This window comes from Drosophila hydei, unplaced genomic scaffold, assembly GCF_003285905.1.
Source record: "Drosophila hydei strain 15085-1641.00,03,60 unplaced genomic scaffold, DhydRS2 tig00000001-arrow-pilon, whole genome shotgun sequence".
In the NCBI taxonomy this organism is placed as follows: Eukaryota; Metazoa; Arthropoda; class Insecta; order Diptera; family Drosophilidae; genus Drosophila; species Drosophila hydei.
This window is the reverse complement of record NW_022045643.1, coordinates 1,671,487-1,698,897: the sequence shown is the minus strand read 5'-3', so window position 1 is coordinate 1,698,897 and position 27,411 is coordinate 1,671,487. Positions and strand designations below refer to the sequence as shown.

At 41.5% G+C, this 27,411-nt stretch overlaps 3 protein-coding genes and 1 non-coding gene across 7 annotated transcripts in view; 3 read left to right on the top strand and 1 right to left on the bottom strand.

Moving 5' to 3' along the window:
* The window catches only part of LOC111603043 (sterile alpha and TIR motif-containing protein 1), a 38,766-nt gene extending 16,127 nt beyond the window's left edge, over window positions 1-22,639 (bottom strand). The window contains exons 1-3 of one of the 4 annotated variants that reach the window (XM_023320484.2): window positions 21,855-22,639; window positions 21,651-21,790; window positions 1,730-2,053 (exon numbers count right to left, since the gene is read on the bottom strand). In XM_023320484.2, the coding sequence (XP_023176252.2) occupies window positions 1,730-2,053; window positions 21,651-21,790; window positions 21,855-22,413 (1,023 nt within the window). In that variant the 5' untranslated portion in view covers window positions 22,414-22,639. Of the gene's footprint in view, window positions 1-1,729; window positions 2,054-14,211; window positions 14,467-21,650; window positions 21,791-21,854 lie in introns of those variants that run through there. The other 3 variants (XM_023320481.2, XM_023320482.2, XM_023320483.2) reach the window with 3 other exon arrangements.
* On the top strand, window positions 3,120-6,969 carry LOC111603045 (dyslexia-associated protein KIAA0319-like protein). The gene is made up of 8 exons (XM_023320489.2): window positions 3,120-3,898; window positions 3,955-5,253; window positions 5,315-5,446; window positions 5,517-5,625; window positions 5,682-5,872; window positions 5,936-6,467; window positions 6,527-6,697; window positions 6,757-6,969. Exons 1-8 carry the CDS (start codon window positions 3,266-3,268, stop codon window positions 6,942-6,944), a joined length of 3,255 nt encoding a protein of 1,084 aa, XP_023176257.2. The 5' UTR covers window positions 3,120-3,265; the 3' UTR covers window positions 6,945-6,969.
* Window positions 22,640-24,834: 2,195 nt separating the features above from the next.
* LOC115483458 lies at window positions 24,835-25,692 on the top strand. Its single transcript, XM_030225522.1, has one exon. It carries the CDS (start codon window positions 24,835-24,837, stop codon window positions 25,690-25,692), a length of 858 nt encoding a protein of 285 aa, XP_030081382.1.
* A 149-nt stretch (window positions 25,693-25,841) lies between these two features.
* On the top strand, window positions 25,842-25,924 carry Trnal-cag. The gene has a single exon. It is a non-coding gene; the product is annotated as a tRNA-Leu (tRNA).
* Window positions 25,925-27,411: the final 1,487 nt, after the last annotated feature.

Here is a 27,411-nt window from a genome sequence, read left to right as displayed (position 1 = left end):
GGCTCATTCTAACATGAAAACATTTTCTTTAGAATTTCACATGTCAAGCGTTAGGCGACAGCAATAGGCCAACAATATTGTTTCGCAGAAAGCACTTAGTAAGGGAGCTTGCGCACACAAATTGCTCTGTGTCTTTTACTGCGGTTAATAAATCAAAGCTCTGCCAATGAAAAGCTTAAGCTGCGCTTTATCTTATGTAAAAACACGACAAACAAATGCTAAGCGGGCACACTCCCGCTCTGTTTCTCTCTCTCTCTCTCTTTCTCTTTCTTTGTCTCCCCACCCTCTCAATGTAGGGCTATAGCACGAGCCATTGGCGCGCGTGACGATCCGAAGACGTTGACGTCGGCAGCGACATCTACCGGTAAATGAGTCATTGGCAGAAGCTGAGCAGACAGCGCAAATAAAATGATACTTGGTGGGGGGACAAATAAAAATACACTTGCTCTCAAATGAACGGTAAATTGAAGGCACGTTGAGCTTTGTACGCATGAATGATGATTACACGAGCAACTATTTAAAAGCTCAAGTATTTGTCACCCACTTTGATAACCAAACACATTTGATGGACGCATTAATTAACAACAAAAAACTTGACCAAGGCAGCGTCAAAATATGCCCTGTAAGCGACTATTTTGAAGGCAAGTGATTCAATGCAAAAAGTCAATGAATTGATAAACAGAATATTAAGTAGCAGCTAGAAGAGACACGACTTGTAAATACCCTGTAAATTGGCTTAGCTAGCTAAATATAATGCGAAAATATCTATATCTGTATCTATATCTGAGGTTTGTAATTATTATTTGGGAGACTAAACACAAGTACTCTTCTACATTTTTAATAGGTATAACTAAACATTGTCAACGTGTTTTGACGGCTCTGTTTATCACGCGACGGAAATTGTGAATAGATAAAATTATAAACTCCAAACGGAACTATAACATGTAAATGCCGCTAAAGCAATCTTATCTAAACGAAAACAAAAATCTATTTCTATGGTGGGAAATTTGTATGTTTAAACAAAAGCTTTGGCAAGCGGCACGTTTTCTAGAAGAAATATTAACAACAACAACAAGAACAAGAATAACAATAGGTAAATGTTTACATACTGGCTATGGGCAATTAATTTTATGGCTTTTGTCCAATCAATAGCGCAACAAATAGCAAATCGAATATGCCAAATATAGCAAACAAGGTATTCGCAGTAATTGATTTCTGTACAGCAGCCGCTGCGACGCCAATCAGAATTGCAATAATCTAATCAGAACGCGCTTCGTATCGAACTGTTTGAACCCTTTGCCAGTGGAAAAAAAACGTGAAACGTGTTGTGGCCAAGGGAATTATTGTTATCAGTTCAGTTAGGGACTAGGAATTTTTATAGCCATGTAGGCCTCACATTCCTTCAGCTCAAGTAATTGTTTAAAAATAGACGCGACTGCATAGCAAATGTGCCCTACGTCAGTGCTTCATATATAGAGATATATCGTACGTAATTATATCAATTATTAAACAATTGACACCATTGCGTATGCGTAATGTTGTTTCAGGCAATTTAATGGTTTTGACAGTATAACAGCTTTTAGTTCGGGCTACCAGTTTAGACTGTCAAAACATCCAAATTATCTTTGTATAACAGTTCAGCGTATAACAGTTTAATCTCATTATTTTTAACCAATTGACAACTTCGCGTATGATTAATGTACTCTACATTTGAATGGGTTTGGCTTACCTGCTGCGATGTGGATGTGGATTGATGTGAGGTTTCCTTAAGACTACTGCAAGAGCTTGAGCTCGTATTGATCTGTCGTCCGCCCAGATTGGCAACTGTGGTGCTGCCAGCACTGAGCGGCCCCCCTCCATTCACTGTTGCCACTCCATTCAGCGTGGGCGTATTGCACAACATGTTGCTGGCCGAGGCCGAGGCCGAGGCTGAGGCTGAGGAGCTGGGCAGGGGCGTCGTTGTGGCCGAGCCGCTCTTCTTGTTGAAACTTTCAATGAGCGTTGTCGCCGGACTCAACATGCCGCTCTGTGAACTATCCGAGAAGTCTGTCATCTGCAAGAAAAGGGAAATTAAATCTTATCAGTTAAATATTCAGATATTTATATTGTAGTAAAGTACAAAATAATAGGCTGCATTTGCCACTCTTATCTACTGCACAGACTTTGCCTTATATGGTCAACAGGTCTGCTCAGAGATGACTCAAATGGCATCTGAATGCTTTGCTGTGGGTAAATATTTAATCAAATCTATTTTATCATCACAGAAACGAGTTGGAAGCGTGGACAAAAAGATTCAAATTTAATGTGATTTCTATTATGTTTTCAGTTATTTGCCGCACAGTATAACATTTATATTGATAAATTTTTGTGTGCGCGCATCTAAAACTGTATGGTACTCTGTACTGTATTTGGCAGTGGCTGTCCAACTGTGGCGCCGCGCGGCCTGCTTGGTAATGCAATGTGCTTTAGATAAAACAGAGCCCGCAACTAAAACATACGTCGAACCAACAACAATAATAGCAACAACAAGAGTATCTTTTTTTAAAGTTTATGCATTGATTTATAAATCTTTTGTTATTATAATTGCTATATCTTTGTTTACACAAAAAAAAACAAAAACAAAATAAAATTAGTTTTGATTTGGTATCTGGCTATAATTGATATATAAATTATACGTTGGCAGTTGCTGTTATTTTATGTACATAATTAATATTGTTTTGATTTAGCGTTTCGATTAAAATTCCATTTACGCGTGGGAGCTCGTTTCTCCCTGTGTATGAGTGTGTGGGCGGCCGCGACCTGTTTTGCAATTTGCGTTCTGAAATCAATATTCGCAATGTTACAATATAAGACGTTGCGATTTTATATGATTTTTTTTATTCGCTAACTATTAAACAACACGCCATAGCACGCAAAGAAAGCGCGTTAACTGTCTGCAGAGTTGCCAGCTTGGCAGAGCTTTTCGCTCTAATGTGTGCTTTTGTCCAGTGTAAGCTTCAAATTTTAACGTATATTGCCGCGACGGTCGTTTACAGCACTGGCGCACAGTGGCATAACCACTAAAACAGCTGTTAACAGTATGTTGGTATTTTTTTTATCGTTTTTTTCTTTCATTAGTTAAGCGTTGTGCGTTGGCCACACTGGCTGCTGGAGCTCTTCACAAGTTCTTAAAGAATGTATTAATTTATGCAAATTAACTGAAAAAAGTGCACAAAAGCGGCTTAAATTTAATTTAAGGCAGTTTTTAACGCCGTAGAACAACGAAATGGAACGCTCGGGCTACGCACAACGTGGCTGGCTTTGCTGCTGGCTGTGGCTCTGTATGGCGTCAGCAACATACGCTTTAGCCGACGTCATGACGGCCGCAACTGGAGGAGTGGGGGGAGCTGGCACAACAACAACGCAAAACGCGCTGCTCGCTGCTGGCAAACAGGAGCTGGCAGCGAACAGCAAACAATTGCCCGTTTGCTCACGCATGCTGCGCCATGTTTTTGAGAATGCGACGCCACGGGACGAGCAGCAGGCTGGCGTCTTCGAGGAATATAAACCAGAGGTGGGCCAGGTGCTGGACGAGGAAACGTATCTATGGAGCTGCCTGGAGGCGTGCTGCGAGAAATCACAAATCCAAAATCAGACCCAACGCAATACCTGCAACGTAGTCTTGGTCTTTAAGCGCAAATGCTATCACATTCATTGTATTAGCAATGAGGCGTGCATGCCCAAGTCTCTGTCGCGGGAGCGTGAAAATGATAAGGTGCAAATGGTATTGGTTAACCCGGTGGGTGATTTGCCGGAAACTTGGACACAATTACTAAAGGCCACCAAACAGAATGCCGAAATATTGCCCTACGAATCGGAGCTGAACTTCTGGAAACAGCCACGACGCTTGCAGTTTCAGGTGAGCCGCGCCAGATCCCACTTAAGCAAACATAACTAATCTCGAATCCATTACAGGACAGCAATGCCTACGATGAAGATGAGTTCCCCATGGCGGAGAAGCGCGTCAAGCAATTGCTGATGCAGCAACCCGATGAGAACGATGATGATCTCAGTTACTATGGCGCCGCAGAGTTGCCCAACAATGCCAAATTCATGACCTGCGACTTGGACACGCCGTGCCCGCCCCAGGAGCAGTGCGTGCCGTTGCAAGCGAATGCGGTCACAGGACTGTGCAACTGCAAGCATGGCTTCATGCGCAACAAGCAGCGCAAGTGCGTAATGCCCGCTGTGGCCTACAGCGCCTATCTGCCCAATGAGGCGTCTTCCCGAATCGCACTGGAAGCCGCAGCAGCAAGCGAGATTGTGCCGGAGGTTGTGGCGCCGCCGCCCATGAAACAAGAAATCAACAAGATCACGGTCTCAGTCATGTCCAAGGAGGTGCAACTGCCCGAGCAGGAGGTGACACTGGCCGCTTTCACGGTGCCCGATGAGGAGACCAGCGGCTCGAAGTACAAATATCTGTGGACACTTATATCACAGCCCAAGGGACCGATGAATGGCACCATTTCAGATCAGAGCAAGTCGAAGGTGAAGCTGTCGAATCTATCCGAGGGTCTGTACACATTCAAGGTGACCGTGACCGGCGACAGTGGAGCCTTTGGCGAGGCAGCTGCCAACGTGACTGTGCTGCCCGAACGGCGCATCAATCAGGCTCCGCAGGTAATCATCTCCCCGCCCGAACAAATCATACGTCAGCCCACATCCAATACGGTGCTCGATGGCAGCACCAGCACCGACGACGACAAAATCATCAACTGGCACTGGGAGGTCATCTCGGGACCCATTGGCTATCAGCCACAGTTGCCGGAGGTAAGCACACTGCAGCTAGATCTCACCTCGCCGGGCAACTATACCTTCAAGCTGACCGTGACGGATTCAAATAATGTCACCAACTCGACCACAGCCACCATAGCGGTGCTCAAGGAGACGGACTATGCGCCGGTGGCCAACGCAGGAGATGCTGTCATATTGTATTTGCCTAACAACAATGTAACTCTGAATGGCACCGCCAGCTCCGATGACCACGAAATCGTTGAATGGGAGTGGACAAAGGATGCCAGCGACGAGGCAAAGGCCGTAGACATGCAGAGGACCAGAACGCCCTATGTACAGCTGTCCAATCTAGAGGAGGGCATGTACACGTTCGTCCTTAAAGTCACCGATAGCAGCAAGCAGTCGAGCACCGCCAAGGTGCACGTCTTCGTCAAGCCGCCCACCAATTCACCGCCCACGGCCAACGCGGGCGCCAACGTGGTAAGCTGTAAATTAGCTTTATCTTGGAACTCTGTTGATGTCATTCTTTCTTACCACACAGACAACCAGCCTGCCCGTCAATTGGGCCACTTTAAATGGCTCCGAGTCGAAAGACGACATTGGCATCAAGAGCTATCAATGGAAGCAGCTAAGCGGACCCAACAATGCGGTCATACTCAAGTCAAATACCTCTGTAAGTGGTCGAACAAGTCAAATATAGAAAACTATATCTAATCTCTCTCTGATATCGAACTCTTGAATAGATTGCCAATGCGACCAGCCTAACGCTTGGGCTTTATGAGTTCGAGCTAAGCGTTGCGGATGAGAACAACAATACAGCTACTGCCAGCACCTGGGTGAAGATTGTGCAGGGTATTAGATGAACCTAAGAACCAATTGAAGCTTGGCTAATAACATTTTATCCATAGAACGCAATGCAGCGCCCATTGCCAATGCAGGCGGAGATCGCACCATTACTCTGCCCATCACGGCGATTTATTTGAATGGCTCGCAATCTTCAGATGATTTGGCTGTGGTTAAGTATGTGTGGACACGTGAGGACACGAGCCAAGCAGCTGGCGTTATCATTGACAACACGGACAAGCAGCCAGTTATGATTGTAAGAGCAAAACAGAGCTCAGCTCAAGCGATTCCAATTAATATACGAATTATACGGTTGCAGCTCACCAATGTGGTGCAAGGGCGCTACGTCTTCAAGCTTACAGTGAGCGATGAACAAGGCTTAACCAGCTCGGATACAGTCAGCATTAATGTCCATGCGGATCCCATGCTTATGTATCTGGTGCAAATGACGCTGCCCATGAGCTTATCCGTGCTTACTAAAAGCGAATTGGACTCCACTGTGCAGAAGTTGCAACTACTGCTGGGCGATGATAACAAGATACAAATCAGGGAACTGAAGCAGGATCTGCACACTGAGGCAGCGTTGCTGGTGTTCTTTGTATTGGCCAGCGACGCGAAGGGAGGACAATCAACGCCAGTAAACGGGCTGCATGTGGAGCGAGTGCTGCGTGCCAAGCTGCAAAAGGATGCCTCTATACTGGGCGCACTCTACGTGGACATACGCACCACAGTCTGTCAGAATAAATGCTCGGGACACGGCCGCTGCAATCCCTCGACGAGAGCATGTATTTGTGAGGCCTTCTGGATGCCCTCGGCAGGCTTCTTCGTTAGCAACGATGAGGCCAACTGCGGTAGCTAAGCAAGTGACTCTTTTACTTGACTCTCGACTAAGCCAGTCTTTGCTTTACAGATTGGTCCATTTTGTATGTGTTTGTGGGCGTGATCTCTGGCTGTCTGTTGCTGTCGGGCATCTTCTGGGGCATTGCCTGCGCCTGTCGCCAAACCAAAAAACCAAGAAGCATGCGCCAGAAGGTGCAAAAATATGCGCTAATAGGCACGCAGGACGAAGAGGCTGCCAATTGTAAGTAACACTAAACCAGACTGTATCCATCATAAATATAAACTGAGTCCAATTTACAGATTCGCGCAATACTTCGCTTACCGAATCGGAAACGGATTCGGATGTGCTCTTCGAGACACGCTCGAAGAGCAATGGCATTGGCAAGCGCAACAAAGCGCATCACAGCAGCTCTCAGGGCAGCGGTTCCGGCAGCCGAGAGGGCAACAAATATGCGGTTACCAAGCTGGGCCGCAAGATCAAAACCTAGACAAGACACTTTATATATGTATGTTTGTGTGTATGTGTGTTAGTTCATATAGATTGTGTGTGATATATACCTCCATATATATACATATATATATATATATATATATATGAATTTGTATTTCTATATAGTCCTATATACAAGCATTATGTACTTGGATATTTTTTACTGCTGACTTTTGTTTATATGTTCTATGAGTATTTTGTATATTTGTAATTATGCGTGTGTCTCGTTCCTTTTTACTTATGTGATATATGCACAACCTCTCGGTTAATAGCCTGTTTTTATTATTATTTAGTATTATTATTGCAATTAACAAATGCTTATTTGTATTTGATATATTTGTATATTTCGTTAATGTGTGTATATAGCGATAGGACTTCACAATCAATGTAATAAATTACATGTAATTGCTTTAAGCTGAGCGTTTGCATTTTTCTTTATTGGAAGGTGAAGCAGGGGAACTGTCAGTGCTTGTCAGACTGTAATCGCGCGCAGTTTGACAGCCATTCGTCCACGTCTTGTTGGCTTTGTAACGTTTATTTGAACGCATTTATGCAAATATTTGGAACAAGTGGAATTTTTGTTGTTGCCCGAAGTTCTATAAACACAAATATGCAAATATATACTATATACTACATACATAATATATACTTATATATAAATCTTTGAAATCCGCCTGTGATTCATTTTCTTAATTTTTTGTGTTTTTTATTTTGTTTTCTTTTTGGCCATGTCTGAGCATGGCTTAAGTGTTTGCGCTTTTTATTGATTTTAGCCGGATTTGAGCTGCTGACGGCGGGCGGTCGCAACGTCAGTCGGTTGCCTTTTTACAGTCCTCCTTGGCTTCTGATGGTGGCATGCCACGCGCGCTCCATATTTCACGGCTCCCAGTGTGTTGGGTGCGGCAGTTGAGTTCAGCTGCGACACGCGATTCGCTCATGACCCATGCCTACTTGGAGAGCAGCACCTGAAAGTTAATTAAGCTAACCTTCGTCCCTTGGCTTGGACGCACTTTGCATGCCAAACTAATGAAAAGTTTCTTGAACTTTCGCCCTCTCACACGTGACACAAATTCGCTGTCTTCTTTTTTTTGGTATTTTTATGCGCTTTTTATTGTTTGTTTTGACTGCCTGCCGTTGACTTAACTGTTCTTTATGCATGCATAAATTTCATTCAATTCGCTTTCCCAGAAATCGTTGAGATCTTCAGTCTTTCGACTAATTTGCTGACAGCTTACAAACCTTTCAAGAGTTATTAATTACTTGAATATAGCCGATTTCCATTCGTTGAGGGCTACTGGTATTTTCAGCGTTATTATTTCATTTGACAAATCAGCCAGAAAACAAAATTAATAACAAAATTCCGCTGTCGCTGCAAGCTGAGAATCATTTGCATAATTTAAACGAAGTGAGATCTCTATTAACAAAATGCCTGGAGAGGCTTTGGCATTGTTTTTCCCTTCCCAAATCCCATTGTGAATGCTTTCTAGCTTAAATTCATTTCGAATTCCTGGAAGCCAACAAAAAATGTCAAAAATTCAAGGTTTTGATTTCGATTTGCGCTTAGAATTTCATTAAAAAAAAGCTTTAAAATTATAATAATATGTTTATCAATTAACATAAAAAACGTGACACAAAACAAAAACCAGCCAAAGATTTTTATGTGGTTTTTATGCGATTTAAATGAAATTGTGAAGGGAGTTGCGGAGCGGGGCGGGGTGGGGCGAGGGCGGCTGCCCGCATTTTTGCAAAGCAGCAAATAAGATAAAAGATATAAATTAAACAAAAAAAAAACACAAAAATTCAAATTAAATTAACAAAAAAAATGGCACACGAGACGTCGCTTGAGTGATTTTTAATGTATGCGTGACAATTGTTGTTGTTGTTGTTCGGCCATAAAATGTTTTAATGTTTTATTTGCGTTTTATTATTGTTTAATTAGCCCTGCCAAGCACCACCCCCACCCTCGCCCTGCCACAGGCCCCCAACGCGCATGAGAGAGAGCATTGTCTGTTCGCCGTATGAGCCACGTTTATTGTTCTGGACGCCATTTCAGCAGCAAATGCAAAACGCGTGGGCAGAGCTCAAACTAAATGCAGCGCCCCAAGTTGGGGCTTAAACAGTGAGCGTGTGTGTGGGCAGCAGCGGCAGGTGACAGTAGCTGCCAAAAGTGGGCGTCAGTGCGCAAATATTGAGCAAACTTGCGAAATAGCTAATGTAAATACGTCGCAGGCTCATAAAAGCGAAGCTGCTTAAAGACTATAAATGGAAGTCATTAGCTGTATTGGCTAGAAGACAAGTTATAGATGAGACTAAGGGAGAGGTAGAGCTAAGGCTGCTGTTAGTAGTTGGAGCTAGCTGCAAAGGTAGCTAGAGTTAAAGGTAAAGCTGAAGCTGAAACAGAAGTTTGTACTAGAGGTAAAACAGAGACTGGAGCTGAAAGCTAGAGCAAGTGGAAGAAGCTGAACTAATGCTAAAACTAAGCTTTAGACTTACAGCTAAAGTTCGAGTAGTAGCACGTGCTAGACCTGATAGATTGAGGCAGAGCTGCAGTTACTGAAGGCAGCGCAAAGGGTAAGAGCTTAGCTGAAGCTTGAACTAAAGTGAGAACTGGAGCTAGTAGCTGCATTTGGAGGTAAAGCAAAGAGCTGGAGCTGGAGCTGGAGCTGAAGCCAAAGGTAGAACTGATGCTGAAACTAGATCCAGAGTTAAGGCAGAAGCTACTCGCTAAGGCTAGAACTGGAGCTAGAGCTTAGCTAAAGCTAAAGTTCGTATATAGAGCTAGAGATAAAGTTGAAGTCAGAGCTGCAGCTAGAGATATAGCTAGAGCTGAAACTACAACAAGAACTAGAACTGGAGCTGCTGCTGGAAGTAGAGCTAGGACTTCAGCTAGTAGCTTAAGATAACGTGAACTCAACTTAATATAATTTAAATTATTTAATTATTATTATTTACTAATTTTAATATATATTATTTTTTTTTTTTTTTACATTTTATAGCATTTATTTATATAATTCAACCAAAGATCACCTGACCTGACCTAAGTAAAGTATTTCCAGTGTGTGCTTAAACACGCTTTAATTTGTCATTAATAAACTGAGTGAATAGCATTTTAAGCGCGCCTAGACACATGCAACACCTGAAATGCAGTTACTATGACGAGCCATTTCCATTGGCATTTCCTCTCCAGCAAAGGGCCAATAACAACAACGACAACAACTGCAGCAACTGCTGCTAAAACAATTTTCAAATTCAATTTCAAATAACAGCTCGAGTTAATCATGAAAATCTGTTGTAAAAGAAACGAACATTGCGCATACGCCCCATTGAGTGCGTGTGTGTGTGAGATTGCGAAACAGTGATGGCAAATCGAATGTGCACAGGTTCAAGGTCAATGCCATTGTCGGCGCTGTGGCAAGCCAAGTGCAACAAGCAGCTGCAATCTAGCTATGTTGGCTACCTTTGCCAATTAGCAGCCACAACTGCCATCAAATTGTGTCTCATTAGCCGTAGATTAATTTTGAATGCATTCGCAATTAGACATTGCATTTAGCTAAGCCACACAGCGTGGGCGTGGGCATGGGCGTTTGCCAAAATTAACACTAAGATATATGCTGCCATAGTTTATGCTATAATATTGCGTGGCTAAAAGGGGTTGTAGAGGGTTGTTCAGCACAAGCAACCCCTAAGTCAAATGACGCAGTTATGGCATCTGACGGGGTCAACTGCAGATCTTACACACATGTGTGTGTGTGTGTGTGTGATAAGAGATAAACCATAATTAAACAAGGGCAAAAACAATGGCAGAGCAAACATTAAACAGTTGCCAGGCGTCTGTCTCTATTGTTAATGCGAACAACAACAGGCATAAAACCGGTTCAGCAATCAACTGAGACGTCAGCGTGTTTGGCAGCAAGCCAGCGGGTTCGGTTGCTGGTTCGGTTAGTACAAAAGATAAAAGTGCCAAATAGTATATAAATCTAATGACTCTCACATTCAATGTGTGTGTGCGTGTGTGTGCAATCAAAGCATAATCGAAGCAATCGAGCATGAAGCACAAACACAAAAAGTATCTGCGAGATACATTTGTGTTTTGCCACTGGCGCGGCATTTCCTATACACACACGCACACGCGCGCTAATCAGAGACAGCACAGCTCGATCTAATAGCAACAAGAACAAACGTCAGCGAATTTTTACTATAAACAACAACAAGCATTCGCTTTAATGCCTTTTCTTTATAGTTTTTACCATATTTTAATGTTTCGTTTCTTTTATTACCTTAGCTCATATATTATATCTGTTTATGTTAAGTTTTGTTTTTCCTACTGTATTCACATTTATCAAGAAAAAATCATTTTATAAACGACGCACAAATTTTCACACTTTCTTCGAAAACAAAAAGATCGCAGCGTTTAAAGCCGCACGGAAATCGCGTGCGTTTATTATGCGCGCGAGTTTTGTTTTATTTTTTTTTATTCTCTCACTCGATTTCTTAGCTTTTGCACGCGCGGAAGCAACGAACACAACTGAAACGAAAATTGAATGAAAAGCACAAATATCACACAGGGTGCGAGCGGATTCAAAGCGAAAGAGAGAGAGAGCGTGAGAGAGCGAAGCAGTCAGGCCAAACTTGTTTGTGCTAGGGCTTTGGTTTGCTGCCTACCTCAAAAACAACAATAAAACTAAAGGAAAAAATAACACAACAGACGGATAGAGCTGCGCAGCACTTTCGAACACTGCTGCTGGCGTTGCCAGCGTGCGTAGCGGCCAACAGGCCAGAGAGCTTTTCGAACTTGTTGCTCTTGTTATGGTGACGCTCTCACGCTCTCTGCCGCTCTCATACTAATAACTGCATTATGAAATGGTTGCGTTCCATTGGCGCCTTTAATTGTCGCCCCTCTCTTCCCCGGACGCTCACTATCTAGCTCAGTGCACTGAGCAGTGCTGCAGAGTGTAGACGTCAGTTTAACGCACATTTTTTTCGACTTTTTTCGTTTTCCGTTGCATTTTGAATGGGCGCTTTTAATTAAAATGAGCTGTCATTTAGTGGAACAAGTCTCACTGTAACGGGTTTGCCGTCCAGTCGCTGTTCGTATTTATCTTAATTGATTTCATTCATAAATTATAGCCTAGCGAAACGGCAGGTTTCTGATATACTGGGTGATCTTTTAATCTTGTTAATGCTTACATAACTCTTCAAGAATTTACTAGTTACTGAGGATAAGAAGACCTATTGTTTTAGTCAGTTTTGTACAGTTTGTGTTGCTTAAGTTTTATAGCACATGTTAAATTTAGCACCAAGGCTACGAACAATTCTTCAAATAGCTTCGTTTGGCTCCCCCAATATCCAGACTCGACAACAATTCCCTCGCCACAGACAGCGACGCGTCGCTTCCCCATTGACGTCAACGGCGCCGACGATCAGCCAGTGGGGCAGGCACGTTCTGGAAATCAAATTATATATGTATGTGGTACATAGAGATACATAGACAAAGGCGACGGGACTCAAGAAACAGAAATAAAACAGCCGGATCACTTAGCCACACAAAATACTCAAAAGAAAATTGCGCTGACGAATCTCGGCGAAAAAAACACATTCGTATATGGCTAAAAGCCTTGCCCCAACCTAAGCACACAGCACATCTGCCCAGCAAAGGGGAACTACTTAGAGAGAGTGAGCGAGGGAGACGGAGAGAGGGCGAGTGGCAGCTGCAGTTGACGCTTGGAGGGAGGTCCAAGAAATGAGCGAAATCTCATGATTATTGATTATAAACAAAATAACATTAACAATTTATTAGATGCCGGCTAGTTTAATGGCTTTTATTCAGAATTTGCACGTTGTTCGCCTATGCAAATTAGAGACTCGGACAAACCGAAATCGTAAATTGTGAATCAGGTTAGCAAAAGCAGCCAAAACTCTTCAACAGATCTATACTATAGACACACACACACGTCTATATACTATATAGCGAATTAAATGCGTTTCAGTTTTCCGTTTTCAGCCAAATGATTAAGATATAATCATTAACATGCAGCGCGCGCGCCATTAACAAACGCTTTGATCTGGCAGCTGCAAATTTAGTAGCTGCTAGAGATCTGATATAGTAACTGCTAGCAATTATATATAAACTAAGGAATAAACCTGAGGCTAAACTTCAGGCTTCAATTCAGCTAGAGCATAAGCCGCATTGTAAATTTATCTATTTCTTGCAGATTTCAGGTAGATTACAAGATAAAATCGTGCTGTAAACAAGTTCATATAAAAGCAGCTTGTAAATTTACAAGCTAGAATGTTAGCTGATTTTCTGCTGAAATTTCTGCTTTTTTATAGAGTCACATTAGTGGATAGTCTCTAATTGTGTTGCAGCAAGCTCTACAAATTAGTTTGTGCTCTGAAACACACTTTAACATGGTTGGCCGCTATCAAAGTTACAATCCAGTTCATAAACTTCATGCTAAATGATCATTCCAATACAAAATACATAATAATATAAACTGCTTCGAAGTGTATAATCAAGAGGATAAAGCTGTAGCTAAATATTCAGTAAAATTCGAAATATTTGTGCAGTTCTGATAAGACTTCTACAACAAGTCAGCATCTGTTTCTACTTAAACAAGACCTAAGTATAAACAAACAACAAATTCCAAAGCATATATCTTAAATTGTATTTTTGTATATTTTAAGAGCTCAGAATTCGAATGTGCCATAAAACAGTTTTGAGTTTAAAAGCTGCTTGCAGATTTACAAGCTAGTCACACACTGAATGCTAATCAAGGGCGAGAATTAGTTCACTTTCCATAGAGCTCCCAAAGGGTTAAGCCTCAAGCAAGATCTAGGGACTATGCACATTCCTTGGCCGCAGCAACAATTGATGTGCAGTACGTGTTGTTGTTGTCAGCAGAGTTTAATAGCTGTTGCGTCTGGCCAAGGGTCAAAACGTCGCACGCACACAATTAGACTTCATAACAATCATAAAGAACAAATACATGCACACATACATATGCAAACATATATACATATATATGTGTGTATGTGTGCTTATGTGAGTTGTTTTTTTTTGTCTGCCTTTCACTCGCACTAGACTGGACAGAGCTGGAACCATTAGGCGGCGACGTCGTCGTCGTCTGCTTTGGTCATTTACAGCGGCGCCTCGGGGTTAATGAACGATGTTTTTTTTCGAGCAACACGCTGAACCCCCTTGGCGCTCGTCTAATCTCTCAATTCGTTTGTAGATATATACATATATGAGTGTGGAAGAAGTTTACCTGATAATGTTGCCTGGGAAATATTAAACGGGAACGCATTGCGGCTGTATGACCGCTGCCGTTTGTGGCCGAATTTTTGGGCTGCGTCTGCGTGAGCAGCGGACTTCGCGTTGTCGTCACGACCATAATTAGCTTTTAAGTAGTTTTACAACACTTGTGAACACCTTTGGAACACTGGAATCGGAACTGGAACACGCACAGTTCGCCTGCTTTGCTTATGTCAGATTTCTGTTGCTTCTTTTCGAATCACTTTGTTTCTGGGTTCGTTAACATTTTTGCATTTTCTATGCCAAATATAGAGAGAGAAAAAAATAAAAACAAAAACAAAAATTTCGTTTGCATTAATTAATAAACACAACAATTGGCAATTTCCACAGAATTCATTGATAATGCAGCCGCACGGAACGTCTCGCTTTTGTGTATGCCAAAAGTTATTGTTATAAACAATTATGGCGCATCTGGTTTTACTTCTGCTTCGTCTCGCCCCCCTCTCTCTCTCTCTCTTTCTCTCTACATGCTCTTCACCAAGCCAAGGCGAGATGGAACCGTTAACCGAAAATATGCGTGTGTGCACAACAATGAACAAGAGAGGGAGGGAGGGAGAGATGCGCACAATGAGAAAGGCCCAGAAAACGAGTTTTGCATTTCGGGGGCTGTGACAAATGGCTCTGCCAACAGCAAGCTACACAATGCCATAAAAACTAGCTCTGATTATGACATCTAGATGGTGCCTTGACACCACAATCCGCCAGCCATATGTGGGCTCAAGTTCAGTTGCGCCCACAGGCTGACACGCCCACACGTGTCTGTTGCTCACTTCCGTTTGCATTGTCGTCGCAGTGCAAGCTTCAAGCTGGCTAATTGAATTTCCGCTTGGCCAAATGCAACGGATTAACCGTTAAGCAGCCGCTCTCTGCTACCTAAGCTTTGCCATTCTGTGTGTCTTTGGGTTAGTTAACAAACGCGTTTTACAACTTCGACTTTGGGCCTCTTCTGATTGATTCCAACAACCTACGCAATTGGCTTTTCCGTTCGATTTTTGTTTTTGTTTTTTTTTTTATCTCTTTCTTTTCTAACAAACTCGTTTTTCATTCTCTAGAAACATCGAATTTTGTATTATGTAAATTTAGACTATATAAAAATAAAGATTTTTTCTTATTTTTAAATTTCATTCGCACATATTGTCTGCATGTTACAGCAAACAAAATAAAACGAGATATTTCTCGAAAATTTGTGGGTTTTATTTATAAATTCGATTTTTTTCTCGTTTTGTCGCTTAATTTATATTCGAATTATCATTGAAATATTTTGCTTGGCTTTACGCACTTTTACACTTTATGTTTGATTTAGGTGCGCGCTTGGGCGCATTCTCAACATTTCACAATAATATTAAATGCTTTTTATCAACGGTAACGTGAATTTAGTTATAGTATTTATACAAATTCTTTTTAATATTTGCTGATTGTTTAGTGAAGCGCGTCGTTGTCTTCGATAGCGCGCCCTTGTACTGAACAGTTGCGTGGTCGACACAAGACTGAAACACTCAAGCACCGAAAGAGTTGAGACTCTCGCGACGACTGCAAGCCAGCAGCGCAGCCATGCAGAGAGACACACTAAGCGTGCGTGCGAGCGAAACGACTTGAGCTGTGGTGAGTGCGCGCCACATATTGCTCGCTCACTTGCGCTAAGCAGCTTCTCTGTTTGATTTATGTGCTCTTTGACTCTACACTTAGCGCCCCACACTGCACTTTGCAGTGGTGAATACAACCCATCATGCGTTATGTGTTGAGTTATCAATTTGAAAATATGAGCTGCATTTCATCAAAACAAAACTTCACCTTTGCCTGTCTGCATCATTTGAAATCCGCAAATGAGACATTTATATAAACAAAATTCGCAATAGTTTACCTTACGCCTTTGGCTAACACTATTTTCATTCGGCCTGTTTTTATTTACGCCAAGCAAATAAACAAATGCCTTTATGTTGTTGACTACCCAAACGGACGTTTGGGCTCAGGTTGAAGCAGATGATTGAAAACAATTGAATTAAATTGAAACGAATTGATTTGAAATGTATTTGTGAACACGAACACGTGCGCCAAATTTGTTTTCCTTTCATTTGGCCATTTTTTTCTTGTTTTTTAATTAGTTAAGCGAAAACTGCGATTTTTGTGGGCTTTTGTTTATTAAACATTTCAGTGCGAGCATTTTTTGGCAGCTGAAAGAGCTGAAATCTTTAATGTTTCCAGGAAACGCCAGAGTATGCAAGGTATGCGTGTGTGTGTGTGTGTTAACCATTTCAAATTTGTGTTTTGTGCGTCTGGCTTTGCTTACAACAAGGCAGCGCTGCCATGAACTGGCGCCACCCACAGCAAAAAAGTATCTGTATCTGTCAGATAGATTTGCTCAAAAAGCTGTTGAACTGCTCAGCGACAGCGTGGAGAAGGTCAGCTGCTAGCGTGGCTAATGGGCTGCATTTAATTGAGTTATAGGAAGCAGCTTTACCATAATCAAACCTAATTAAACAATTTGTTATGCAATTAGCCAAAGAGTCACACACAAAAGAAAAAAAAGAACAACAAACTACCTGTACACTAATTTATCATAATCTGTCAGATACTTTCGTTTTTTCTCAGCTGAAACCAGGCCAACAGCAGCATCCGCCTCGTGGCAGGCAAATTAGTCACAAATGTGTCAGCAGCAGCTCTTCGGCCACTTGCCACTAGCCCGATTAGCATAAACAAATGGTTCGCCCGATGCTCCACATTTAAAGCCCAAATATAAGCAGATCCAGCTGCTGATTCATCTAGCTGCCGCTGTTTGTCTTCAATCACAATTTGTATCTTTGCTTCTAGAGGCATGAATGAGTGACTTTCGCCTAACTTCAACTCGCGCTGTTCGCCTCCTCAGCCAGCTGGCTGAGTCATCAGATCAAGTCGCAATCAAAACACATGTGTTGCATTCAATTTGAGGCTCGAGGCCAATGAAAGGTTTGCTCGCTGACTCACGGGCTTTCCACGCTGCTCAAATGCTTCTAACTGAGTCGAGCAGTCGCTGTGGAGCCTAGCTTCAGTCGGTTCACACAATTTAGTGGAGAGTCGTGAGAGCCACATAAGACGCGCCCATCGCTGCTTCATTGGTATTTCGAGCGCATTCTTCGACGGCTTCTTCTGCCTCTTCTCTTGTTTTTTCGTTGAATTTTCATGCGTAATTGATTTTGATGCATTTCCCTTCTGGCCGCTTTTATATGCAAAGCGTGCTTAACACGTTTTGTTGAACCTTTTGATTTATTCGTTTGCCTTGAAATTTGGGTCATGAGCTGGAATTCCAGAAATATATTTGACAGCGCAAGCGTATAGTAAATCGGAGATAAGATTCGATATGATGTTGATAAGCGTTAATTGATTATTGATATTGACTTAATTAGGGGATTAAAATGTATATACACAATGCCAAGGATCATGATATGGACAGACGCTTTTGCCTATGCCCAAGTCTTAACTTTTCTATTTCCTGTTTTTCACGTGTTTCCCTCGCATATTTCACAGCTTATCTATTATTTATAACACTTTGTCAATTAGTGTTATACGACACAAACAACTAAATAACAAAATCTATTCGTTGTCATTTGCCATTAATCGCGGCTCTAAGCCCAGCTCAATGACTACTGAGCTTGGGCTCTCAATGCATACGGTTTCGCACCTGATACCTACAGCCTCAGAGCAACAATTGTTAATAAGCATCCGCCTTTACAGCAAGTCACATTTCCGACTCTATGTCATGCTAATGACATAGACCCAAAGCTCCCTCCGCCCGTTCCAATCTCAACGATCTTCACAAATAAACAAAAATTGACCCTGAACCTGAACGACGTCACGGCAGAAGCATGCAGTCGAATAGGAGATTATTAAGAGATGAAGAGAGAGAGAGAGAGAGAGAGAGGCGCGAGCCAGGCAGAGAGAGGGAGACAGGCAGAGAGAGAAACCCGCAAACCAGAAGCAACAGCAAATGACATAATTGTTTTTACTGCTGCGTTTCTTTTGACTGTTGTTTCTATACTCTGTACTCTAGAGAGCATGTCAAGTTTGTTATGATGGGAGTTAGAGTAGCGTATCACATTACCATATATACCATATATACTATATGCACTTCATTATATCCTATATATTTATTTTAAAAGTGTTTCATCATAGAGATATCTTGACTTCGTGTCATCGACCAGTTTTAGTAGACTTCTCATTCCATATAACCAATATCTACTCAGAATCGAACTAAATTGTCAGACTTACCATAAATTTCACTCTAAAATGTTTTCTGTTTTCAAGATAATTCAGGAATTTTACTCTATGAATCATATCAAGTTACTATATCTAGAACTCTATATGACAGCTTGCTCTTAGAATCAGTTGTTTTATGAAAACTTTTGTGCTTAAAGATATATCTCTGTATATTATATATATATCTTTAAATATTCAAATTTCTCTAAAGATATGTAAAACATGAATTTATGGAAAAAGACTAACGCCAACAAGTCATCTACTATAGATTGCTCCACTCGAAAGGGTACACAGACTTCGTCTTGTTACATTCGCACTCTCGATTATTGCCAGCAATAATTATGCACGTAGTTTGAGGCGCAACGAATTGTAGCGCCTGGCCGGTGGGGGCAGTGCTAGGCCGGGTTACCGATTCGGGTTGGGATTGTGGCTGAACTCACCTTGACTGTGGGCAATTGAGCATTAACCTTCATGGCTGTCTGCGGCTGAGTCTGCGCGTCGAGGGGCTGCGCAGCTGGTTTGCTGGCTTGCAGCAGCTCTTGATATTGTTGTTCAAGCGTCGATATTTCGGGGTTTGTTGTTGCTTTGTTCGCCGACTTTTTATCTCTGGAGACACAGCTAGTTAGCGATAAGCGACGTGCGCTGCCGAAACGAAAGGTGCCAGCACCACCAACGCCACCGCCACCGCCACCAGCAGCACTCGATTTCTTTCGATTTGACTTATTGTTCTTACCAATGCTACACTCACTAACTATTTCACTTTGCTGCTGCTGTTTGGGCTCGCTGTTGATATGTAATGTTGTTGTCTTCTTACACCACAAGCCACTCAAACGGTTGCCCATGCTACAGGCTTATACCGGCACAACGAGTCTATGATAAGCAGCAATGAGCAATCGAAACTGTATACAAAGCGTTACATTGATACGACGATTCCAATATATATATAGATATATATAAGCTGACACACACACACATATATGTATTATTATGCTGAACAGAGGCAACCGGCGCGCATCTCAATTCGGCAAATACTGAAAATGGAATTCTTTCGAAAACCACAAAATGCTACACAAAAACGTTTGTCAGCTACGTCTCTCTGCGCGTGTGTGTGTGTTTGTTTATTTGTATGGTATGCGCGCTTTATAATGCCCAAAAAGAAAACAAAAAAACAGATATATATGTATATATATATGCGAGTGTGTGTGTGTGAGGCTCGGCGTCATCGGCAGCACAACTTTGTTTGTGTTTCAACAGCGAAAACTTCCTTTTGCCCGAACATTTGCTCGCGTACTAATCGATTTTTGTTCTTTTTACTTGCTCCATACCGGTTGACGCTCGTACACCTCGCCAGCTAGCTAGCTAGCCAGCACATTAATATGCCCAGAGCTGGCTATATACTCTATGCATGTGTACTACCTGTAGGTACCTGTAGCTATAGAGCCACACGCCCAACTTCATCAAAACGGCAAGAGTCACTCACGCTCACGTTTTGCCTTAGCTGAAGAGCTTGTCAAATAGTTTTCTAAGAACACAAAAGCAACAAACTACGAGGTGTTAAAAAGCTTATTAGCGAAAGCTTTACCGAATACTCAATACTCTACAGTAGAGAAGCTCGGAGTAAAAGGAGATACAAATAACAGAATAAGAGAAAAGCCAAATTCTTTTAAAAATTGAAGTTAGAAAAGCTCGTCATAAGTTCGAAAATCGAACTACATTCAATCTATATTTCGACACAGATCAACAAAAAGCATTCGCATAAATTAAAATATCGAAATATTTTTCGTATAACTATTTTCGATGATTGACGTATATATAATTCTAGAAGATAATAAATTTTGAATTATGAAAGGCTTAGAATATAAAATAAACTCTAAAAATTATAATACACTCACTCGTAAGGGTATGCCAACGTCTATTAGCTACTCAAGATATATGACACTTGCTCACAACTCCAATTAGATCCTTCATATGATAATTTTAGTTATCTGAGGTAATGTTTTGGTATCTAGCCGAACTTCCCGTTATCACATATGCCTTGCACTACTCTTATATGGGTCATCACATATGACTTTTAATGAAAATGTTGTCGTCTTGTTCGTATTATCAATGTATATTTTTGTAATCAAAAGTCTGAAGTACAATCGCTTCGCTGAGTGATTCACACTCGAGCTAATCTATTTATGAGGTGCAGGTGCATCTCCAAAATCAATAGCCCCATTTGTAGGGCATACAGAGTCGAGTTAGACAACGACGCACGAGCCATACTAAAAAATCAAAACCCAAGTCTACTGAATGCCGATTATTCATATAGCCATAACGTTTGCATATACTATATACATACAAATATATGCACACATACATACATTTATATATAAACAAGTCAACTGCCCGGCAGCAAGAAATCTGGCAAACTCATCGTTAGGCGTTTCTCTTGCTTCCCGATTCTTTATTTACCGCACCTTCCCTTTTAAAACGTGCTAAATATTATTTATTAATTAAGTTGACGCTATTTTCTGCCTATTTACCTCGGCAGCCGGTTTCACGAACTTAACTGGGAGTGTCATCAACCAAACTCTTCCCACCTCGCTGTCCCCCTCTCTCTCCCTTAACTCCGCGCCTCTTTTTGGTGTAGTCGCGTGAGGTGTGAGCTTTACAAATGATTAAATATATGGCATGAAATGACGATTGGACCTTCTGTTTGTGTTTGTAAAGCTTTTTTCGGGCTGTGGGTCAACAGAGCATGCAAAATAGCGAAAAGCGAAAGAAGAAAGAGGGGCACAAAGTGTGAGGAAAAAGAACGAAAAAATGTACTTTAACTGACCTTTGGGCAGCGTCTATTAATAGTCATTAGGCAGGGTGAGTGTTGCTTATTACAGCTGTAAGTTTGTTGAGTGAAGAACATATGGGAATGGAACTTCGAAATGCGGAACTAACACTTTCTCTCTTATAATTAAGTTATAATCTTAACAAACTGTTGTTACGTTGCTCTTGCGTTATAAGAGTATGAAGTAGTTTTTTTTCTAATTATACTTGTACTGCTGTACTTACACTTATACCCAGCCTCGTACTTATACTTATACTGATACTCATAGTAATACAGATACTTATACTTATATATTTACTTATACTTCGACACACGCTTATACTTCAAGGTTTACTTACGTTTCCGTAATTTCTCATGCTGGAAGGACTCAGGCTGAAGAGTCTACCCAACTGATGATGTGTAGGAGAGCCATTACTATTTGCTGGCGATATGGCAGTGGTTATATCTGTGAACATTGGTGAGTGCGAGTGCGAGTGATCTGTGGAGTAGAGTATACTTAATACTTATACAGATACAATTTAATGTATAAGATTGGGGCTTACCACTCAGCTCCAATGCGGGCGACATTTCCTTGGCAAAGGCAAATAAATCATTGTTGTTGCGTATGTCGGATGAGTTGAGCGTTAGACTTGGCTTGCGTACGCCCAAGAAACTGGAGTTACTTGCGATGGAGGAGGCGCTGCCACTGCCATTGTATAATAAGGGGCTGGCATTGCAAGTGGGCGTGACATTCGGCAGCTTGTGCGACTCCAGCGGCGATGCAGATTTGGGTATAAAACTGTTATTTCCTCCACTGCAATTGCCAGCTGCGGCGGCAGTAGATGTGTGACGCTTGAGCAGCGGCGCCGGCGGCAGCTGCGATGGTGAGTGCCGATAAATGCTGCTCGTCTGGGCATGGGCATGGGGCAGCGTCACTGAATCACCCTGTTGCTTGGGTATGGCCAGGCGCAGAGTCTGACGCGCTGCTAGCCTACGTGCAGGCGCAAATTTATTAGCGGACGTCGCTTGTGTCTGGCTGTTGTTGTTGTTGGTGGCGCTGGCGCTGCTGCTGCTGTTGTGGTGAGCTTGCGCAGCTGTATTGACAAGCTGTGGTGAGTTCATTTTGTTTACGATCGAGAGCGAAAGCGAGAGAGCGACCGTGAGAGAGCGAGAGCGATTTTGTGTGTTGAAGGAGAGCGCGGCGTATGCGCGATATTTTTCGTATTTATCAATGAATTCGTGTTGAATTTGTATTGTTATTGTTTTACGAGTTGCTATTGTTATTATTGCTGCTGGCTTTTCATTCAACGCCCCACTGCAGCAGTTGCATAATTACATAAACAACAACAAGGGAATTACTGAATTATGTGTAAACAATATATGTGCCAAAAGCTTACAGCGCGCCTCGCAATTTGTCGAATTTTCTTGAATTACTAAACTGCTGCATGCTGCCTTGGGACGTGCCCCTTGCTGTCACACTGTCTGCGGCGTCTTCGATGGCTCTGCCAGAGTCCCACTGTCCGCCTGTCCGACCGTCTCTGTGTGACCCACTTTGTGTGGCAGCCAATGAAGGCGACAGCAAAATGCAGCCAACACCTTTTTCGTGCTTTTGTTGTTGTTTGTGTTGCTTTGTTGTTTCTTTTAGCACACGCTCAATTTATTGTGGCTGTTGACTTGTTTGTTGGTATTTTAATGTTCTTTAGTTTTTATTGTTTCGATTGCCGTCGGTCTGAACTTGAGCTTTACGTGGTCGGCTTTAATTTGGACGCGAATTGCTTGGCGGAGACACGGCGAGGCAGGCGAAGGCCGAGACGAAGACGGAGAGATACTGTCTCAGATTCTGGCACTGAGAAATCGCGTCGCGTTGCTCAATTTTCGTGACTTGCGTGGGAGCTGCCATAATAGTCCATATGGCATTAAATGGCGTGTTTAATCTGTAATATATATACATATATATGGAAGAGAGAGAGGGAGAGAGGGAAAGAGAATCCATTTTAGTTTTAATTGTACTGAGAATCGTAAATGAATCTTATTGCCTGTGCTTATATGTAAAAGTGCGTCGGTCGATCACAAACAACTGACTCAACTGACCTCGAAAAATCTAGAAATTAAAGGTATCGTAGGAACTTGTAAGGAAAGTATGTGTGCCAGACAGCCTAGACTATTGAATAACTTATTTTTTAGATATAGTATCACTCTCTCCATTATTTCTTTTAGAATATTCTTATAATTATTTTTAATTGATGTTTCATTTATGAAAATCGCATAGAAAGGCGACACTTAAGAGGAATCTCGAATAGCATAGGCAGCTAGAACTGAACTGTTTCTTACTTAACGCTTAGCTCTTATCAAGGATCTCTGATTCGTCTTTCGCCTTTCATTATGCAAACTCATTCGCTCTTTCTCTTTTGTTATACAAATTCTTAAGTTAAAAGGCCCATTTTTACTTTGTATAAAATACTCAGTGACTCGTTTACTTTTTATAAATATCTAGAAAACATTTTAGTTTATGAAAATCGCATAGAAAGGCTAGGCTTGAGAGTAAAAAGAGCTGTTTAGATAAGAGATTGTAGGTAGAGGTGGGTCGAGAGTTAGTCCTACTTCATCTCCCTCTCTCTCTCTCTCTCTCTCTCTCTCTCTTAGACCTAGTTTTCTTTATAACATTTCTGTCCAACAAATTCTTAACTTTCCAGCCTAATTCTTGAGCTCTTCCAAGTTTCAACCAGAAATTGAATTGAATTAGTTTTGCTTGTCAATCAGAGTTGATCAGTTGCATTGATAGTTAGCAAATCAATCGCTGCGAACTGACATCTAATTAGCAACGATGTCAGCTGAGTGCACTGATTGAATGTCAAGCGACTGCCACAGATGATGGATAGTGTCTGAGTCGATTGTCAAGTGCGACAGAGACATGGCCTGTGCGACACTTGGGCCACAGCATTGGGCATGGATACGTTTTTAATGAGTTTGCAAATCTTTTTCATAGGCAGCTGAGATGTGATTTGTGAAAAGCCGTCGGCCTTTGGCGGCACAAACGTTGCCTTACACAGAGTCTTAGCTGAAATTTCTGGCATATTTGCACACGGATTTACAATAAATTGCAATTATGCAAATGAGGCGAGCAGCGAGAAACGCGAGAGCTGCGAGACGTCCGAGAAGTCTGAGAATTGCAAGCCGAGAACCGGTACATTTAAATCTTCAAATAAAATGGAAACATTAATCACGGCGATTACTTGGGCACAGTTTAGCAATTATAGATATTGACGAGGCGTGTCAAGTGGGCTGTTGATAAATGATTAGGCGGGAATCCATACGATTTCGATGCCAATTTGCCATTTGCCATTTGCCGTTTGTCAGCTCCAGTGAGCGCTGTAGGTCAAGTTCAGGCTCGAATACCCTTTGCTTTTTCAACTGTATTGTATGAGGCGATTTTGTTTTTTTGTAGCAGGCAGTTTTAGCTCTGTCTAAATCTGACTTTTATATATTTTTTTTTGTTTTAGCTTAGATTTGCCAGCACGCGATATTTAAAGGCACATTACAGCTATGGGTACAGAACGGGTTCAGTTGAAGAATCTGCAATCATTTATGGAACTGACGGCGGAAGATCAGGAGCGCTGCAATGAAATGTTTAAGAACGAGCCCCTCGAGACCAAGCACATCATGAACAAATATGTCAAGCGCACTTCACAGATTCAAAAACGCGCCCGTCCCGATCCAGTGGACAACGAATGCTTTCTCTGCTACGACATCTATCCTCTGAACTTCAAGTACAGCACCGTCCTCTGCTGCCTGTGTGGAGTGATGCATCAGTTCTACCATGTGCTGTACATGAATGTGATCGAGGACACCAAAATGGAGCACTTGAGCCAGTTCATGTGTGACCTGCTGGCCAATCTGATATCTGCGGAGATACCACAGTTGACTAGTTTCGCGCTCAAGTTTGTTCTGTGCCGCGACAATCCAATCAACAAAAGTGTACTCAAGCTTTTCTCCGAATCGGAGAGCACGTCTAAACTATATACCAAGTATCCGTTTATACGCGAGACAAATGTGCTCCGGCAGTCACAGATTCACAATCCGTACGTGCAACTGGCCTGGCTCGAGATTATGCAGGGCAACATTCAGCAGTCCAACGTAACCGAGATTTTTCAAAAGCATCGTGACATGGCCAACACCAAGGAGGATCCCGTGCTGAAACTATTCGTCGAAGACTTCCACAACCTGGCCACGGATCTGCTTAAGTCGCGGTTTCTGGTTAACCTGCGCCTCTGCACCATGGAGCGCATCGATCTGTTCGAGCAGGTTATTCGTGCCCATCTGAAGATCTACAAAGATCGTGCAACTACCCGTTTATTTCTGTTCGAGTTATTGAGAGCTCTGTTGCACATCTACGATCTCTGAGCATTGGCATTCATTCGGCTATCGATTCAAATTGTTCGTAAAATGAATAACAAAAAAAATAAATATTATTTAAAGATTAACACTTCTTCGATTGCCCCAGCAGCTGCTGCTATGTTATGTATACTGCTTTTGCCAGCAGGGCGCCATCAGTCAGGATGGCCGAGTGGTCTAAGGCGCTGCGTTCAGGTCGCAGTCTACTCTGTAGGCGTGGGTTCGAATCCCACTTCTGACAAGATTTATTTTATTTATTTTTTTATGGTTTTGACTTTTGTTTTTATTCTTAATTTTATTTTTTACTTTATGTGCATTTCATGGGCCATGTTTTGCAACAGTTGAATAACCTGCTATAAAAAACCAAGCACTTAACCAAGTCTATAAAAACTGACGAAATCTTATCTTTTTCAAGTTGCGAACGTTTAATGGAGGAAAATAGCCATCGACATCGCATTAAAATGCATTCGACGTGCTCGCCAGGGGCTTAATAGTGCTTCTATTGAGCTCCATTTGATAAAGTGACATAATAAGGCACACGTGTAAGCCAAGTTACTACTATTAAAATTATTGTATATAAAATGTGCTATATTTATTTATAACATTTTTCACCTGCTGCTTAAGCAGCCCAGATAAAAATATTATCGATAATATAAAACAAAAATATATATATATATATAAATTAAAACAGTTCAGACCTTGTACGCCAAACGCTTTGATTTCGATTCTGTTGACGCAGTTGCTTTGCGCCTCGTAGAAAACAAACTCTGCAAAATAATATGCTATATATACGTATATACATATAGGTATATGTACAACAGCAGAACTGACCCAACGAAAATGGCATTGAGCTCGTGCCCTGAAATTAAGTCTCAACTATGTCAACTGGCATATCGCCCCGCTTTGTTTATAAACAAATGCAACTTTTTTTTTTCATCTTTTCTTTCATTACTTCATTTGATATATAATAATATATATATATATATTATTATATATATAGGAAAATGGTGTCAGCTTTATATTTCCCATATCGATATTCTTAACTCGATCAAATTTCTTTTGAATTTTAGAAAATTGCGTTGTTAGAACTGAAAATGTTTGACCTATATAAAAATTGCTTTGAAAACGACTTATCACGCAGGAGAGACGCGTGACTTAAGTCTCACTCAGTCTACATAGTATATAGCTGATAGTAAAATATTGCAAATGAATTTAGACTTGTTTATAGAGAATACAAAATCTTCGATTGAGGCAAAAGTTCAATGGTAATGCGGAAAATTATTCGCGGCATGTCAAAACATTTCATGCCATTTGGTTTTTTCCCTTAGATAAACAAACAATTAGCTTGAAATGCGCATGCATAGGCAAACATACGCACATATGTATGTGTGTGCGTATGTATGTGTGCATGTATGCGTATGTACATCTATAAATAGCTAAATAAAATAGTTGTCGGCATTAAGTCAAAGCGTTTTTCTTTTCAAATCTTATAAACAAAGCTCTGCTATTCTTCAGTTACAACTACAGCTGCAACGATTATATATATATACATATAATATATATATGTAATATATACCCCAGTCGGAACTGAAATTGAAAGCATTCCAATTTTAATTTATGCACAAGTGACAAAAACAACAACTGAATGAATGAACTTTTCCACACATAAATCAACTGAAAATGTCGAGAAACTCATTTAAATATATCTGTGTAGAACAAACACCTCAA

Bases quoted from the DNA above. Each gene is read 5' to 3' on its own strand.
- LOC115483458 (XM_030225522.1), top strand. From the start codon at position 24,835: ATGGGTACAGAACGGGTTCAGTTGAAGAATCTGCAATCATTTATGGAA.
- LOC111603045 (XM_023320489.2), top strand. From the start codon at position 3,266: ATGGAACGCTCGGGCTACGCACAACGTGGCTGGCTTTGCTGCTGGCTG. The intron at 5,626-5,681 runs GTATTAGATGAA...TTTTATCCATAG, and splicing joins CTGGGTGAAGATTGTGCAGG to AACGCAATGCAGCGCCCATT. The intron at 6,698-6,756 runs GTAAGTAACACT...TCCAATTTACAG, and splicing joins GGACGAAGAGGCTGCCAATT to ATTCGCGCAATACTTCGCTT.